The following is a 19,836-nucleotide window of genomic DNA, read 5'->3' on the forward strand; positions in this document are numbered from 1 at the left end:
AAAACCTTTCAGATCTGAAGCAAGAGTGGACCTTGCTTTTCTGTACTGTACTATTTATCTGATGGTGACAGGTTTGGTGATCTACTAGGTCTTGCACAATTGTTGGGAGCCCCATTTTTTCATTTAACTCCAGTTTCAGAAACTCGTCCCATTGTCCTTTGACTTTCCCCTTTCTTATGTAAGGGGATCATCTTATATCTTCTTTAGCCATTTTAGATGCATAAGAAAAAAAAATTGTAAGGCAGTTAAAGTGTGTTAAGGTGGTTGCTTGTTTGAAAGGGAACATAATGCCAATGACACTTTTGAGAATAGCTTCTGTTGGGAGAACATAGCTGTAACTCATTGGTTTTAAGATTGGAAAGATAGAAGAGTTAAAAAGGCACTAGAATGCACAAAGGTAAAGCGTGGACAAATTAAATACTGACAGATTTGGAATTAGACTTTGGTATTACACTTAGCAAACACAGAGTTTTGAGGCATATATACTAAACCTAAGTATATTTTTTCTGACACCGAAAAACAAACAACTTGCACATAATGGCCACTCTGGCAGTAAACTGAAAAAATGAAAGTGTGGTCCCTGACTGTACGTGTGACAAACAAAGCAATTAACCGACGAGTACAATGGGGTAGTAAGGCAGTGTGCTGCTGTATTATGGTGCTGTACAGACAGAACTACTAATAAACATCACTGCAAAACTGTGCTTGCTGCACTGGAGCATTATTTCTGTATGTGCTCTGGCAGAACAGGGAGGTGAGATGAGAGTGTGTGTGCATTGGCAGCTTGAGCAGATGGGCTCTCTGTCAGATGCTCTGTCTCTTTCCTTGGCTCTGCAAGGCCCACTGGGGTAAAGAGTGCGGCTCTCCTCCTGCCTGCTGCTCTCCTGCTGCTGTAGCGAGTGTCCCAGCCATCATACTCACAGCAGCTGTGTCTCCGTCTCACCGTCCCCCAGACTCTGCTCAGCTGCACACCGCAGCCCGCGACAGCACAGCACAGCGGCACTCAGTCTCACCTCAGCTCCAGGGTAAACGTACACCCTGTTTCCAGGAGCCACAGGCCCGCGCCTTAAACACAGTATTCCAGACAGATACAGCCTTTCACAGATAGCTGCAACGTCGAAAATCACAGCCCTGAACCAAGCGAACATAGTGTTTTGAAGCTTGGTTATGAGCTTCCAGGCTCCAGATTATGTCTTTAGGGAGACAAAACTGAAGTCTCTCAAATCAGAAGGAGACACTTCTCTGTAATAGTGTGGAGATTTACAGCTGCCTGACAAATGTCAGATGCAGAAAGGAAACAATCATCGCCGCACTTAGAATGTGAGTTGATTTATTGTTTGAATATGCATCTTATGAAGTAAATCGCTGCTGTCCAAAAAAAATCTCTTGTTTTTCTGATTTTTTCAACATCATTTGAGCACAGCAAATACTACATTGTGTGATTATTTCATGATGAATGGACCACATCTGCTTACATTAAAAGTAAAGAACTTTTTTGTCCTCTCCTGTAAAGTTACCAATTCAGAGATACTTGTTATATAAAAACTTTTGTGAGAAGATCATTTCGAGGGCACAAATTGGTTAGACCCTGGTCTTATTCCTATGATATTTACTTTCGTAAGCTATAGAATACCAAGTCAGCATTGTGCTTGCCTTGTTCATTCTACTTTGTCTTTGGAATTGGTTTATGACACATAACAAAAACAAAAAATATGCAAAAGACACAAAAAGAATGAAAGAATGAAAAGTTCTTGAGGCCTCACTCACCTAGCTGTGATGTCTACAATCAAAGCCCCTCCAACCTAAACACAGTATTTTGGAGAGTTACAGGAGGGCTGACACAGCCCTTTTGTGGCTTACTGAGGTCCCTTTAGACATGATCACTAGACAAAAAAGGTACTAAGAAGATGACTACACTGAATCCAAGCAGCAGTTGCTGTGAATGATCTGAAATTTTCCTCATATTAGAGCGGACAGCAATGGTACTGGAGTGGTTAAGTGCAGAGGTGTAGCCTACATGATATGCAATAATACACTGTATAACCACTAGGAAACCAGCAGGGTTGTACTGTACAGAGCATTTATTTTATATCCAGACAAAATACCCATTACATTTTTCATTAAACTCAAATGTGGAGTAAGGTTTTATGGAGTGATGTAATGTGTAGATGTGATTACTTGGATTGCGAGAAGCAGCAAATGCAACCAACTTTTAAGACTGAACTTTGGAGGTGCGGAAAAATGTCCCTGCAGATTTGTTTAAAGAATTGAAAGCAAGTCTCCATAATGTCTGTTTTGACTGGAAATTAAACAAATGAAGGGTTGTTTCTGACTTTTGCACAGTACAGTGAACTTGTGAAGTGACTACTACATAGTAACTAGTAACTATAAGTAACTAGTATATAGGACTAGTATATAAGATTCTTACACATTTATCTGCCACAGTCCTGGTTTTGCTTTACTGAAAACATTGATTCCAAACTTTTGGACAGCGACTCCAAACTTTTGAATGGTAGTGTACACTTGCTTACATCAGGTAGTCACAGGACATCTTCCACTTCATATTAGAGTACACCAGCAGTTGTGTGGTGTGTCCTACCTGAGAACGTAACCTCTGAGTACACCATTGAGCTGGGGCTCAGGTGGGGGCTGCCACTGCACCATTATGGACTGATTGGTGCGTCCGCTGGCCACTATGTTCTTAGGTGGAGCGCTGGGCGGCTCCTCACGGAGCATCAGCCTACAGGGATGACAAGAGAACAGAGAACAACATAAGTAACAGCAGTAGCTTCAGAGTGAACTGCTCAAACGTTCTCCACACAAACACACACACACACACACAAATGCAAGTGCGGTGTTATATAATTGATTCGCTGCTCGATATTTTCTGTCTGAATCCGAGTTAGCTCACTCGCTCCAGGGCATAACAGCAATATTCCTGGTGAGTTGAGAAAGCGTAACCCTCTGGTCAGAAGTCCATTTCCCAGTCTCTCTGCGACACATCCGCCCACTTCATCAAAAGCACTCAAAGCCCCCTCCGCTTCCTGGAAGAACTCCCTCCGCTGGAAGCACCCTGGGGCCCCCGACCCACAGGGTCAGTGTTTAAGCAGCAGCTTTTTTGTTTTTGTGGAGTTTGGCCTGGATCTGCCGACTATTTTAGGGAGTTATCAGTACAGACCTGCCTTCTGTTCTTCATTTCTTCTTTGTTCTAGCCACATACAGCATTAGTATTTGCAAACAAAAAATAATCAGGCCGGGCCTTCGATCCATTTGTAATCATAGCTGGGCCTGTTTATGCTGGGGCGAGGGCCACTTTATTGCTTTCAGGGGCCTGTGGAGCTCACTTCCCCTCACATTATAGGCTCTGCTGCACACCAAGGCAAGTTAAAAGCTGTGGCCTTTTTTGTGTAGGAAAATGCCCCATAATGACATTCGCCCCAGCTCGCGCTGAGAGCAAACCACGACCTTAAGTATAAGCTTCAGAGCCTTAATTGCAGTCTATTAACAGGTTTCCATCCGTTTTCTTTGTTGACTCGAAGCCAGTGAATGGTTCCAGAAGTGCAGCGAAAACTCTCATGAGCTAAACTGCAAACAAACTTCATTATATTGAAATCAGCATCAAAGTTGCAGTCAAAGTTCTCAGGCCACTGCACTGATCATGCCACCCAAATATGGGCTTTTTTTAATTAATGGAATTTAAAAATGAATCAGAGCTGTATGCTTCATAATGGCCACGGGTTCATTCTGCCCTATGCATTTCATGCTAATGGACAGTTAAATCTGCATTAAATTTTAATGGGATCATTGGGTTATTTCAGATTTATAGTCAGTGTCTTCTTAAAACTCCCACCACTTGTTATTTCTCCCCCAGAAGTCCATTTCATAATTAATGCCCTCAATAACCAATATCACGGAGCCTCTTACAGACACTTGCTCAGTAAATCTGCCTAATCGTGGCCATAAGGAAGAGCTGCTCGGCTAGCTCTCAAAATGGTGTCTCCCTGCCCTGGCCTGTCCTTCACGCAGTATTTACACATTTGTTTTACATACTCGCAGTGCACTACTGGCCATTAAACATCTGCCTCTCCACATCACCCATGCAAAGAAGCAGCCGTTAATTTGTGTACGCCGGTGCTCCACATATAGGTACGAGTGGGGTGGGGGCTAATGGAATGGCATAACAAAGGCTGGCAGTGTATGACACACAGTAAGTTAATCATCTCCAGTTTGCAAAGCCCACTGGTTATTAATGGACGAGCCCCCAGGAATATTCATGGCAATTTTTGCCTGGCGACCCTCATTGAGGACAAAAACCTGGCGGATGGGTAAACAAGAGCAGTGAGTGCAGGCTCATTATGGCAGAGCTGTACTGGTGCGTTTTTATGGGCTTGTCAGGCGATTACGGTTGCCTCTGCTTAATAAGGCCGGAAAGGACAGATGTGACAGCATGCAGGAAGACATATGCATGCAGGGGGAAGAGTGATGGGCTCCTTCAAGACGCCACTCTCAGCTGCTCAAACTCTGCTCTAACTCTGCTCTGCAGCTAGCTGTCTTCAGGAAAGCGCCTGACATCGGCTGACCTGCTGTATTACACACTTTGAGGATGAAAAAAAAATATATTAAATGGGCCCTTATCATGGAAAACTGAACGTTAAAGTTTCAAAAAGTAACACTGAACTCTGCAGTCCATACAGTCTGCAAACTGCAAAAACAGCCAGTTTTGAATTCGGAATCAACCAACGCCTATTCAGCCTACAGCAGTCTAGCCCAGCCCATACCTATTGAAGTTATAAGGAATATTTTATCCTGCACCGATTTTTAAGTGAAACACAACACAGAGCAGTCAGTCAGAACAGAGCTTATGTACAGTACTGTCCAAAAGACATAGGGACCTTAGCACACTGTTTAAAACCATGTATCTTGGCAGAAAGTGTGTAAAAAGATCACATTTCATTAGAACACATGCAACTTAAATACAGTAAAAAGCAATATAGATTTTTTTTTGTTTAATTTGTAAAAAGTAGTCAATATTTTGTAAGCTGGTTTGAAGAACATACTTTGATTCCAGATTTCTCCTGGACACTTCTAGCCATCATATTAGTTTATTAAATTCCATCAGTGGCATACCTGTTTGGACCATAACTACAGATAATACTGGGCATCCATTAGGAGAGGTTTGTACCTGGTTTAAGGAACATACTGACAGACTTAAAATCACTACTTATTGTAGTGACATTATTTGTATTTATTGTAATATTACTGTGTTTTCTAAACAATTTATTCCTTACTGCCCAGATAAATTTTCTCAGGTGTCTTAAACATTTGCACAGTATTGTATATGTATCACTCTTAAAGATATAGCTAGAAAAACAGCCTTTTAAACTCTAATAGATTAAATGAGGTTAGAAAGTGGTCATGTAAAAATGAATTATTACCATTTTTGGTACACTGAAAAAATGTGGCAACTGGTCAGACAAAAATGAAATATATCACATCAACACAGTCGCTTTTTTAGAATTTGATTGTTATGTAAATTCAAAACACAATTTTTATCAGTGTATATAAACACACAGAAACACTGTAAGTGGACCTCAGAGGAAAAAAGCAAATACGTGCCCTTTAAATGTTCACTCCTTCTGGCTCAGCACCGCATATTCAACCTAAAGAACAAGTTTCCTAATGGGGTATTGTTGTTTTCTTTTGTTGTTGCCTTTTAATCAACAAAATTGTGGCACCGTGCACGCTGGGAACTCAGTTAAGCTCCGGCAGAGCTCCAAACACAGCCTCTTTTGCAAAAGTGAGCGACCACACACATACTTAGCAGCAGTTCCCCAGCTAAAAGAAGTTTAATTCGACAAGATGAACAAACAGAAGCCAAAACGCAACACTTCACATATTAATCACACACCTGTTCTCTAATGGAGCAAAAAACACAAACAAAACAAAAAAAAAACAGCAGTGTTCAACTCTTGTGCAGATCCCTGCCACAGCAATTAATGCTGCATGAAAGTCAAAGGGGCAGGCATGAAAATTCACATCCAGCACACTAAACCTGCTTCACTTTACACTATTAAATGTTTTAAGATGGATTGTTTGATAAAAGTTAAGCACTAATTGAGGTCATGCAAGTTAAGAAGTTACTGCAGTTCTTTAATAGTTAATATATCTTCTCATTAGTTTATGCCCCAGTATTAATCTGCCTGACATTAATATTTCACAAGGATAAACTAACAAAATATGTATTCATGGTGTAAGCCTAGGAATGAAGTTAAGTCTATTAGCTGAATTTTACAAGCCACTTTCTACCGAGTGGCAGACCCTATATTGTTAGTTTGGCAATGAGGTGTTCACATAAAGTAAAAATAATCACCAGGAGAGAACAGATGGGAGAGGCTGTGGTCTTATGTCCTCAAGCAAACTGAAGTGATTTGTCCGTGCCTAGCTGAGAGCAGTGATACTACTACAGGCTGTTACACCTCGAATCAACATGTGTTTTCTGTGATTGGATCACACTTAGCAGCATGAAAAGCCAGGTGTAAACATACCCAGGACATATTGTGAATGGATTATGATCGTATCACTCAAACCACATTCGGAGGTGGTCAGAAATGGATACACAAGGGTAAATGGAAGCCATTTTCTATATTCGCATATAATTATGTAAGCAGAATCACATCTGCTGAGTTCTGATTAACAAGTGAGTGGATAAACAAGGAAACGTCAGATTTCAGGAGAATATGCAGAGCTGGCGTCATCCCAAAAGTGTCATCCTGCACTCCAGGCTGGTTTCAGTCAAATGTTAGAGATGGAAAACTGCAGTGGTGGACGAAACTGTCCAAGCAAAGCTTGTTGATTCTTATTGTAATGAGAGAAGAAGTCAAAGGAGGTAAAATGGAAATGATGTATGTATTGATGTGCTCATCTGGTCAAACGTGGGATGAACTGTTGTGAAAAGTGTAAAAGGAATCTGGCAAAAGTTTATCCAGATATGATCCGAACACAGAAACACCTGTTAATGCAAGATGTTAACAGCTTCATGGAGAACTTAAAGCTTTTGTTGACTTTTATCCATTTTTACAGGTAACAGCAGTGGCGACAATCTGAGCTAGGGCTTCAGTCTGGACCATAAATGTCAAAAATGAAGAAAAAAACAGGTCTCTAGAATGCTAATTCCTGCTTGAGCCCCTATGGTATTCTGATAGTATGTCAGCTTTAAGGTAACAGTGATTCACCTGAATGTTCTTTTGGCTATCCTAGACATTCAAACATTAACATTAATTCAAACAGCTATTACATTTTTTAGCTGAAACTTATAACATATTAACATATATTTTACCTTGTATCTCGCTGTTGCTGAAAGAAAACCTCATATCTCCAAAATGGTAACTTTACAGGAAAAGTAAAAAAAACTACTTTACTTTTAATGTAAGTCAAAGGAATCAGACTTTTTTCGAAGTCATTTTGGCTGTTACTTTTGATCCATTCAACATGAAATTTATTATATCAAAAACTGAAAAACGACAAAAATGGAGACATGAGGTTTTCTTCAGACAGCAGTGATATAGTATTTTACAGTTATTATTTGACTGAAGAGCTCTGGAATTGAGCTGCTGCTGTTTTCCATTTCTAACATCTGACTGAAATGCAATGACTGGCAGTAAGTGATGTATGTAGACTTCTAGAGAGCATAAAGATAAAGATGATGTTTTTTTCTCACAACATTGCTCCAACTCGCTGAAAATCAAAATGTGATTTAAAAAAATCAAGTATGTGATATTTTGCATGATTAATCATAATCATATTATATGCTAATCATATTGCTACATTATTTGAAATCTACACTGTGACCTTTTAACCATGTTAGCTATATTAACCTCGTAGATCCAGAGTGAAACTACAGAGGCAAACTTTGGACACCAAACAGTCTTCGCTGATCAGATTACATTTAGAAAAAGGAAAAAATATGTAAATTTCAGTCACCTTTAAACAACTTTAAATATTTGCATAAACTAAATGGAATGTTTCTTTCCACAGTATGTGCTACAGCACAGTTGACTGTACCATTCCTAAGGAATTTTCAACCAAAGTCTTCTTCTTGTTTCGTTTTGCTCTGCCCGATTAGCTCGTGGCAGAACAGAGCATGTTAAACTCACTATTTATATCTGGGCACGAGGCTTTGGATCCAAATGAACAGAAGGGACTAATTTCAATGTGAGAAGATGCTACTGAGTGCATGAGATAATAACACTTCCCTTCTCCCCTCCCTGAACAGAGGTGCCATGTTTTAGCATGTCTGGCGCTGATAAGGGCTGGTGGGGCTGGGGGGCGCGAAGCGTCTGCCACCCACAGCTGCAGGCTACGTGAAGGAGCCCTGCTTGGGGTGCTGATTACAGCAGGAGGTGTGAGTGCAGGCCTGCCACTTTAGTGCCCGTACGGCCCAGCTTCACTCCACATGCTGTGATGTATGCTGGCAGAGCCAAGCTCAACACACACCCACAGAGCTGCGGGGCCATGGCGCGGCTGACAGGGGAAATCACGGTTAAACAATGACCTCAAGGAGCAGAGTGGACCACCGTGCAGCTGTATGAGTGGGATGTATTTGTGTATATGACAGCAAAATGGCAAAGGTAGCTACTTCTTCATACTGGTGATTATCCATATGCCGGCAGTATAGTTCAAATAAAAAAACAAAATCAAACTCTAACACACTGTCATAAAAATGCTTAAAAAGAGCTTGTGTGTACACCTATCTGGCACTCAGCACTGCTACAGGCCTTCTCTCTGCAGTGACACAAGCATCTATGGCTACGTTCAGCCTGCAGGAAAAAGTGGCCCAGATCTGATTTACTGCCTAAATCTGATTTTGTTGTTTGGTTGTTCACATTATCTTTTTTATGTGGCCTGTATCTGCTGTCAGTCTAAACAGATCATGCTTCTGAACTGACCTGCATGCACAAAAGAACACTGGTTGATGCGGCATGGTCATCCAACAAACACAGCTGCCCCCTACCTTTCCTTAAGATTACAAGACTCCTTTTATGCGTGATCTACTACTTTAAACTTGGACAACAAACAGCAGACACTAAACCAGTCCATGGAGAACAACATTTACAAATGAGAGTAAAAATGGTGAATTTCTGTTCTTGTTTTAATTTTGGAAGCTGCTGAAACAGACAAGAACCTCAGTTTCTTTTGTCTACCTGAGAAAAGCAAGCAAAGAGATGCATATTGGAGAAAGAAACCTGATTTGTGTGAAGCTCCTTCGACTCTTTTGCTTCTCTCTTTTTTCAAACTATCCTTGACGTAAAGCTGATACTGAACAGCTATTAGCTTGATTTCTCTTCCTGGAAAGCGTTGTGCTTACTTGTGAAGCATTACCATTACCATCACCATTGTGTGTACAGTCTTGTTTTGCAGAAAGAATAACACTTTTTTCATTTTATGATGAAACAAACACAGCTTCTAATCTGCCAATACATAACATCAACTTAAATTATATAGTGTAAATCAAATGTTTAAAAAAATAACTCGTGAGGATATAAATAAATATGCATTGCTGCTGTGGATTGAAGGTGTTGATCTGCACAATGGAGAAAAGCGATCTCATCACAACAGCACGCTGACATCGTAAGGCATATCAGTGTGTGAAATCTGAGCTTTCAGCGCCTCACTGTGTGGTCTAGTGCTACTGAAAAAAGACAAGGTGCTGTTCAGTCTGCTGCTGGTATTATTGGACGCAGTCTTTTCAAGCACAGGTCTTTATCATCATTTAGATCATAGAAGTCTGAACTGAAGTGTCAAAGTCAATACGCACAACGTAGCTTATCTGTTTACTCTTAGTGCAAAAGTCAGAGACCCCTCATTTCATTTCCAGCCAAAACAGCCATTAAGTATAAGTTATTAATTTTTTAGGATCAGAAAAACCACCAGAAACATTTTTTAACAGAAAACCACCCAAAATCCTCAAACACAAAGTAAAATATCACATCTATCAGTATTTAATTTGCTCACACTGTACTCTTTTTGTGCACCTACTGCCACTTCAACTCTTCTATCTTTCCAGTGGTCAAATTTCCATCTCATGTGCATCTAAAATGGCTAAAGGCGATATATCTGAGGAGATTAGATATAACATATTTCTGAGGAGATTAGATATAACATTACTCACTGGCATAGGGAAGTCAAAGGAAAATAAAAAAAACAAAAGAGAACTGGAGAAATACATATATATTGAAAGATATAGAGGAAATGGGACTAACAACCATGCAAGATGTTGTAGACCACCAAAACTGTCACCATCAGATAAACAGTACTTTTAATCTTGTTTTAGATTTCAAAAAAACAGCAGGTGTTTCTGTCCATCTTTGTGTAGCTGTCATGAACACCAAAACTGGACATCTGAGTTATGGAGTAAGGTTTAATGGACTGATGAGTCTAAATTTGTAATTGGGGTTATTTGGATCATGAGAAGCAGACAATCCAACCAACTTCTAAGACTGATCTTTGGTGGTGTGAAAAAAATGTCCTTGCAGATTTCTTTGGAAACCAAAAGCAAGTCTCCCAAAAATAGCTGTAATAAAGGCAAACGGTGTACACCCTAAATACTGAACAAATAGGAATTATACTTAGTTGCTGAAGCGTCTGTGTAATTTTCTGGTTATGTTTTCTGTTTTCTTCCTGATGCTGAAAAATGAGAATGGCCATTCTGACTGAAAATTAAATAAATGAAAGGGTGGTCTCTGACTTTTGCACAGTACTGCAGCTTAAAAGCATAGAGAAAGCCATCTGTTTACAAAGCGCCTTACCTGTTGGTTTCAGTGCTGTACTGTCCTTTGCCCACCTGGTTGACAGCACACACCCTGAACTGGTAGGTGCGGGCTGGAGTTAGGCCAGTCACCACCACAGCGGTCAGCGTCGGGTCCACATTCGGCAAATACACCCGCCATGGAGAATCTACAATGGCATCATACATAACAGTGTAAACATACATGGAAGCTTCATGACTCACTGACTTGATAGTGGCAATTTAACTGCATTGATTGTGGAATGTAAAATCAGTCGTAATCAGTAATATTTGATAAAGTATTCACTCTCTTTTTGGCCAAGATAAAATATTTGGGATATTTTTAAATGTAAAACATCTCAGTGAATTGTTAATAATGTCTGTATTCCACTACTGCGTAAGAAGGTCCTCCAGTCATATTTGTTCAGAGTGCTTCATTTTGAAGTGCTCATAATTAATCAAGATCTATTCAATTGTGGTGAAATCTAAAATTTGATGTGATTTTTTAAAGAACTGTAATTATTGGTGGAAATGATTTGCTTTTATACTGAGTTATTGTATATATATTGCATCTCCTCTCTACCCCTCTTCTGACATTAGCAGACTAAGTTAGCTAGCCAGGTATCATTCTATTCTGGTCATACTAACTTTGAGAGTGTATTAGATATTCCTATCAAAATTATGTCACTGACTGAATTATCACCAACAAACATATGAATCTTCAAAATGTATTATAGCAGATATTTACATGATAACAAGGTCTGAGAAAACTAGAAACTGAACAACCATTTTTATTATCAACTGTGGAGTTTTCTGACTTCACAATATCTGTCAAATGAAATGAGCGCTGACTGACTGCTGCAAAATGCACTTGTTTAGAGACTGGGTGGGGACCGTTGAGAGGGACCAAGTAACTTTCTATTGGTTGAAAGGCTTGTAGGCTTGTACCCAACACAAAAAAATATACTTTGACTCATGCGCAGTGTAAAACAACTATACACGGTTTTCCTAAACATTTAAATAGATTTTGAAACCTGATTTCCACCACTGTCCATAAACATATAAAATTACAAGCTTATTTACAGGCGCACAGACATTCCACAATATTCACATTCATAATGAGTGTAGTTAGTGTAGCTGTAGTTAGTGTAGCTGTCAGAGTCACTCAGTACAGGTCTCTAACAAACCCCACTAATCACACTTCATGTTCAAGCTGGGATTCCCCAGTCGAATGCAAGCCGGCAGCTATAAATACTTAATGATCAGATCACACAACATCAGGCTCTTTAGAGAAATTACTCTAAAATTATACAAAAGATTGTGCTGTGGTGATCAGCATGAGGTTTGGATCAAAGGATATTAAAACAGTGGGAGTGAGGGAGATACTTTGTTGGAGGACACAAAACCGATGCTGAAATATTAATAAAATTAAGGCTTTTACAGATGATGCTTTCACTGTGCAGACTTGTAAAGTGGGAAAGTTTGCCAGTGAGGACAAATCAGAGATGAAGGAATGGCAAAAAAATGGAGAGAAAGCACTCAGTGACATAGGCGTTTCTGATAGGACTTCCCAGGGCCATTCTAGCCATGCACCAGTAATCTGCACCCTCACCAGAGCCCATTCCTCACTGTCCACTTGCACCCAGAGCAGATCAATCTGCCATTTTCTGCCATGGTGCTAGTGGTGTTAGTGGTGCTGGTGTGGAGAGGGGTCGTGTCTCTGCGCTTCCTTACACCTCTGTTCTTTCAATACAACAGCAGACAGTACTGCAATTTAAGCCAGATTAACTCTGAGCATTCACTATAGCAGTGGCTGTTTTCACTGCTCTAACACACCCCACTTCAACTCAGGACAGAATGGGTGACCACACAGCCCTTTACCATGTGCATGCAAGTGTGTGTGAGTGTGTGTGTGTGTGTGTGTGTGTATATATATATATATATATATATATATATATATATATATATATATATATATATATATATATATATATCCCTCCTTAATGCCCAGTCATATACATATATAAATACAAATATATAGTTTTGTTGTCCTGTCTAGTATTTATTTATTCATTGTCTGGTGCATTTATTGAATATTCTGCACTTGATTCACAGTGTTGTGTATCTGTATGCACTGTCATGTATCTGTATACTCTATGTAGTCCTGTGTAATGTGCTGCTGTTGTGTGTTGCACCATGGGGCCTGAAGAATTTGTTCCAATGTATAAAAATTATATTGAGGAATGACAATAAAGACCACCTGACACTTGACCTGAACTCCTTAAACTGCAGGCGTATATTCAGTTATTCATCTTAATGCCAGTGGCGCACCGTAACTACAGAGCTAGGCCTTCAGTTTGGACCATGAATGCCAAAACATGGTTAAAAACAAGTGAAACATAATACTAATTTCTGCTAGCACCCTGCTGCTATGAGATTCTAGAAGTATGTTAGAGCTAGCACGTTAAGGCGATCTACATGGACGCATTTTAGCTGTTCTAGGTTAAACATGACCATTTGAAGCTTGTAAAAGATATTCACCTAAATTTTACCTTGTATGTTGGTTTGAGTGAAGAGTCCTGGTATAGAGCTGCCACCACTGTTTACCATTTCTAACATCTAACTGAAACCTGCTAGACTATAGTCAGAGTCACATCTATAATGTTTTATTCTTACAAAATTGATCCCATTCATTACAAATCAAGAAGCTATTGGATGATTCCACTGTCACTTTCTTTATATATTAGTGGTTAAACTGACAAGTTAGCCTGCAGTTTGGCTCCTGAAGTTTTAACTAACGGGAGAGCCTGCTTGGTTGCGTCTACCAAGATACCACGGAGAAAGAAAAATCTGATTGGACAACTTTTTTTCAAGAATTGAACCCCCTTAACAATAATATAAGAGTCATGCATACAAATAAGAGTTATATACGAGTTTAAATACAACAATCATTATGATCTTAAATATGATATTAAATGAAAATGAACTAAAAATAACAGATATGTAATTTTTTAATTTGAAAGAAATCATTAGGGCTTCTCTGTAGGACTAAAAGGCCCTGAGGGTCCCCCTCTGCTAGAGACATATTAGTCAGTAATTTCTATGACTTATTCAGTAACTATTAGAAATTATTCAGTAACTACTATAAATTTTTCACTAACGACTATGAAACTAATATGTGAGTTATGAATAAGTGAAGAATTAAAGTGTGGGTCTTCATATGGAGCCTTAGAATTTGAGGGTCTAAATTAGCTGTAGGGCTGCCCCTATAATTAGTTATTCTGTCCATTATTTGATTCACTCACTAATCAAATATCATTATGCCTTCTACGCTTCCTGGTCATTTTGCCCCTTTTATAGCACCACCATCATTCAAAGTTCAATCTGTGCAAGTTAGTTCTTATTTTATGGTGTGACTAAACAATAGCAGCCATATTGTGGTCACTTTCTCTCTTTCTCTGACCACATGCATTATATCAACATTATAGAGAATTATAGAGTGTTCTTGTTTTTAAATAAATAATCAATTGATGCATTGATCAATATCATCGATGACTAATCAATTGCTGTAGCCCTGATTAGCTGATTAGTTGGATCAGGTGTGTTAGAGAATGAAAAACACTAAAATGTGCAGAGCAGTGGAACTCCAGCAGCAGCACTGGGAAACACTTTGTCATATATGAGTGAAGTAGGTGTTCAGGTAGGATGTAGGCAAGAGCTACTAGAATTCTATTAAATCAAAAGGTAAAAACAAATCAACAAAAAAACAAAAGCAGACAAACATGGCAAGATAAAAGCAGATTTGACACTAGACCAGGCAAAGAGAAACATGAGGGCTACTTATACTAAAAACAAGACTTAAAACACTTGGGATCAGGGTTGCCAGATTGCTTCTGTAATTTCCAGCCAAAAAATGCTCAAAATCTGCCAAAAAAAGGCATTTAAAAAGTGCCCAAAAAGTACATTATTAAATCAGCCTAAGGTCATTTTAACCATAATATGAATTAATACAGCTTGCACAAACTCATCAATGTTCTGACAGTATTAACATATTTTAATGTGTTGTATATGATAGGACCCATGATCCCATGCAATCAGAAAGGCAAATGAATAGCAACAATACTGCAAGCGTAACTATTTTTTGCAAGCAAGCATAACTATTCTATACAGATTTTTAAAACTTGTTTACCTTTATCAGCCATGCTGAACAGTTCATGGGCCATTCCAATTTCCTGCTATTACAAAATAATGTATACTCAGTAATGTCACATGAACTGGATAATTGATTTCATATTAGGCCGGAATGCACGTCCATTATATCAGCAATAAACTGAGTAGTTAACCACTGATGTTGATTGCGAATGATACAGATAGGTGGGGTAACGTCCTCCTCTCAATAGGAGAGCCAAAATTTATGTCAATCAAAGTTTTGATAACTGATTGGATTTGGAGAGAAGTAAGGCCTACTCAATTTTCAGCTGCATTCTTATGTAATGTAGTTTATTAATTTTATATACTTCTTTAAACCCTGTAAAAAGATGACAAACCAGCACATTGTAACTAGCAAAGATACTTTCTCTGAGTAGACAACAAAGCACTTTGGATAAGAGCGTCTGCTAAATGCTGTAAATGTAAATGTAAACATGTACCCCACCGCCAAGTCCAACCAAAATCTGCCCAATCTGGCATCTGGCCTGGAGAGAGTGGAGCTAGGACAGGAAAACTGTGACACACTAGACTGTATCAAAGGGCCTGTTTACACCTTGCATTAACATGCGTTTTCAATAATCGGTTCAGGTTCGGATATCTACTGACCGTATAAAAAGCCACCCCAAGGACGCATTGTGAGCAGATTATAATGGATCATTCAAACTGTATTCAGAGTTGGTCAGAGACGAATCTTGACCGCTTTTAACACAGGTGTAAACAGAATATGTTTTTGTTATTCAAGTACAATTATATGAGCGGAAAAGCACCTGCCGAGTGCTGACTAACAAGTGAGGGGATAAACAACGACACAACAGATGGAGGATACACAAGGCTGAATTTAGCCCCAAACCAAGAGCCTTCATGCACTCTGAGCTGACATAAGTGTCCAAGCCAGCTTGTCGATTCGTATTGTACTGAGGACAAGAGTGAACAAAAGTAAAATGGAAATAATGTATGTGTTGGTGCACTTTTTACATGGGAAAGTAAAATCAGATTTCATCTGGTCAGACATTTTTGTGAAAAGTATAAATTAAATCTGGCCAAAGTTTATCCAGATATGATCTTGACATGAAACACATGTTAAGGCAAAGTGCTGACAGGGTTAAAGTGAAGGCTGCAGGTGAAGCAGGAGAGCCCTTGTTAGCACTGGTATACAAAAGCTCCTTTTCAGTGTTTGCTCACGAGACAGCCTTCAATAAAAAAAGCCAACTGGCTTGCTGGTAAAGCCACAAGAGGCAAAGCCCCACTTGTTGGAGATATGCACATGAACAGTTGCCAGAACAACCTAAAAAACATGTTTTTTGCGCAGCTTGAGCCAAATGCTACAAACTACTTATGCAAATTTGATCAGATTTTACCAGTGATTTCTAATAGGGATGGAAAGATTGACCGGCTAAAATATGAGAGCCGATTAATGACACAAAATATGTGTGCCAAATTTTGTTACATGCACTGAAATGAAACATTTTGTCTGCAGCTTACAATATCTGACACCAAGTCAATATTATTTTAAGTTCATTTGTGAGGGAAGCACAGTAAACACCGTTTTAACGTTTAACATCATTAACTAGAGAATGCATCATCCAGCCAAGTACTCTCAGTATCAGACGCTAGCAGAATTAATGAAGAAGGATGACGCAACACAGACAATAAGCTATCTTAATTTAGGAATTATATCTTATCTTACAGCAGCTTATCTTAAATTAAGAAATCCTAAACTACTCAGTCAGACATAGCTGCCCCCCAGTTTCAGTTTCTATTTCCCAAAGCCTTTAGATGGCGTGCAAGTGGGCTACCGTTATTCCTTCTTATAAAGAGCCACACATTCAACTCTGTCTCCTTACGATTCACCATCATCACTGCAGTATATTATTTGGCAGGTTTTCATGAATGCAAGCAATGAGAGAGAACAGGGAAGAATGTCTGCAGAGTCCAAGATAAAAAAGAAATACACCACTCACAATTGAAACTACCGTTTTGCTATTTGAATAATGTAATGCCATTAATGTACTTATAGTGAACTTGTTATACTGCCTGTCACAGTTGCATTAAAAATGAGAACACTGTCTTTTCACAACAAAATGGCTAACAAAAACGGAAAGATAAGACAGAAGTTAGGACCCTTCTGAGGTTGTTAGGATGCTCCTGTAAAACTATTTTCTATCTGGAGTTAGGATAAGAGTATGACCTTAAGAACTCTTATAATATGATAGCTGAATTTGTAAAGATGGCCACCAAGCGGACAGACTTTCCTTTAAGCATCTCAGCACATGCAGCTCTTTCTGACATTTTTCAAAAGGTTTTGAACTGCATGTGAAGAACTGTGGGTGTCTGAAGGTCTTGAAGATACGCCAGTTCCTTCGATCTCTCAGGAAAGAAGGATTCATTTGTCGACCACATTCAAAGAACCCTCCAATGCGGGCAGCTTTTTAGTGACGTAACATCTGAGAAACGCCGCCTTCCTCAGCTGCACCCTTAGCTTTGAAACATGGCTACTGGTCTACAGAACCTTTCCCCCGCTGTGAGCTGCTATTCAGGTCAATTACAGCCTGAATGTTAAGCTGAAAAGGCAGTGTGCTGCGCTCCATGCCAGCCCAGCAGGAGGCTTGATCATCAGGCTCATGCCAACCCAGTGAGCCACTGAACACACAAGAAGCCTCAGACATGGAGCCACACTCAGAGCAAGGCTGGTTGGCACAGAGCAGGCATGCTTACTGTTCTCTGAGAGCTCCACCACGTAGTGCAGCAGAGGGCTGTTGCCATCGAAAGGCCTCATCCAGGACAGGTCCACGCTGCGGCTGTCCGTGGCGTTCAGGCTAGCCTGCAGGTTCCGCGGGAAGTGAGGCAGCTCTCTGGAGAGAGAGGAGAACAGACAAGATGAGCAATCTAAAGTTAACACACATGCACACACACACATCACAAAATAAACAGACATAAAATACATCCAAGGTGTTTGGAGAACGCTCCCACCATGAGGGCAGCCTCGGCTCAACAGGTCTGTTTGAGATTCGCCGTAACGCTCCGCATGCTGCGTCCCTCCGGACCTACCAGCCTCACATCTCCTCTACGCTCTGTGCACTGCCCTTCCCCTCACTCTGGCATTCAAAGGAAGCAGCCTGATTCCAAATTCAGCTCCAATCCCACTGCCTGTCGGAGGCAGACATTTATTTGTGTTCGTCTTGATTCCTTTTCTGATTTTTATTTTTTTTTTCATTTTTTTTATTTTATTGATTGCTTTATTAATCATTTCTGAGGAGGATTGAATTCCTGCTGAGGCCACATATCAAGCACCAATGGTTTGCTCACGGAAAGTTTGTTTTCTTCTCTAAATTAAACCCAGTGAGAGAATCAGTGAAGCTCCAGATTTCATCACTTCTTTGTGTTCTTTCTAACTAGACAGGCAACCTCTGACAATCTCACAGGTAGAAGAGAAATGATACGCAGGCTTTCATCTAGCACTCTTTCTGCATAATCTCTGATGTTCGGCGGTGAAAATTCCTTTAAAAAAAGCAAAAAAACTTTGCACTAGACAAGGAGAGAGGAGCAGACATGTTCTCTAAAAAAGTGACACTCCAATAACTGGCCAATTTATACATATTATCTTCCACTAAAAGAATGCGCTATGTAGCCGTTGGAGTTATTCTTTTGATTTTCCACAAAACTGTACTGGAAAAAACACGAAAGTAGTGCCTCCAGACTTTAGGTGAGTAGCACTGCCTCAATCAATGTCTGTGCTCCCACGGTTAAGTAACTTATTGCCAATGTAAGTACTTCTGACTAAAAGCCATTTCTTTCTAATGACTTGGGCAGCAGAGCCCAGGGAAGCAGCGTCTGAGAGAGAATGGCTGGGGAAGAAGTGTCGTCTGACAGAACGCCTGATTCCACACAACCGTCTGCCAGCACAAACCATTTCGACAGTATAATAAGGACTGAGCAGAGCCACAAAAAAATAATGAGTCTTAATCCCACACAATGCTAGCCTTCTGAAATCTGCATAAAGCACACCTGATGCCTTTTTGGGCATGAGAGCTTTATTATGTAGACTACTTTTTATTCAAGTTTGTGGGTGAATTTTCTGAGGTTTCTAGCAATAAAGGTGGAATTTATGGCAAAGCAAACCAGTTTTATTCAGCATTTTAGAGATCAGTGGGCAAATATGCATCAGACCCCGGGCTTCACATCCCTCTGGTTGACGGCCTGCACAGAGACTAGGCAAAGGGGCAAGAGGTCAACAGCTTTTTAAGAGACATACAATTTTGCCTGGCGAAAAAAAAACAAAGCACAATGAACCACAGAAACCTCACACAACATCAGACACAACACCGCAAACTGGAAAGAAAAACTAAAAGGCAAAAAGGAAACACAGCCCTTTCCCTGCTGCTTTCTGAACCTTTTGATTATGCAAATGCCACTTTGAAAGTTGCAATTAACAGACCTCTACAGTATGAAATTTTGAGGAAAAGCAGTTGGAAACCAGATGGAAAGGTTACAGCGGAAAAAAGGTTGCAACAAAAAGGTCAGTCCACGAGCTCCTGCTGGGAGCGCTATCCTGCATCTGTGTACGCAGTGCTGGACCCGGACGTGTTGGAGGGAGAAATATGGCATGCGGTGTAATAAGCAAGCAGCTGCTGTTAAATGGGCTTTCCTTTTACCTCCCTCGGCTGACAGAGAGAGTGCAGCAGAGCAAATAAGCGTGCTGAGAGAGCCTACCAGACTGCCGACCCCCTGGAGAGCACCTACAGGGCGGCAGGGGGTCGAAGCCTTGTGTCCAGACTGCATTGGAGCATGGAAGGCAGCGTCACGACCCCTGGCCCACAGAGAGCCCTCGGCCAGCTTTCAAAAAT

The 19,836-nt window shown here is 40.1% G+C and overlaps 1 protein-coding gene across 2 annotated transcripts in view; it reads right to left on the minus strand.

Annotated features, from left to right (window-relative positions):
- The window catches only part of sdk1a (sidekick cell adhesion molecule 1a), a 305,201-nt gene that overhangs the window by 79,580 nt on the left and 205,785 nt on the right, over positions 1–19,836 (minus strand). For both annotated transcript variants that reach the window (XM_036566735.1, XM_036566736.1), the window contains exons 14-16: positions 17,708–17,844; positions 10,806–10,953; positions 2,600–2,740 (exon numbers count right to left, since the gene is read on the minus strand). In XM_036566735.1, the coding sequence (XP_036422628.1) occupies positions 2,600–2,740; positions 10,806–10,953; positions 17,708–17,844 (426 nt within the window). The remainder of the gene's footprint in view (positions 1–2,599; positions 2,741–10,805; positions 10,954–17,707; positions 17,845–19,836) is intronic.

Source organism: Colossoma macropomum, unplaced genomic scaffold, assembly GCF_904425465.1.
Source record: "Colossoma macropomum unplaced genomic scaffold, Colossoma_macropomum, whole genome shotgun sequence".
Lineage (NCBI taxonomy): Eukaryota > Metazoa > Chordata > Actinopteri > Characiformes > Serrasalmidae > Colossoma > Colossoma macropomum.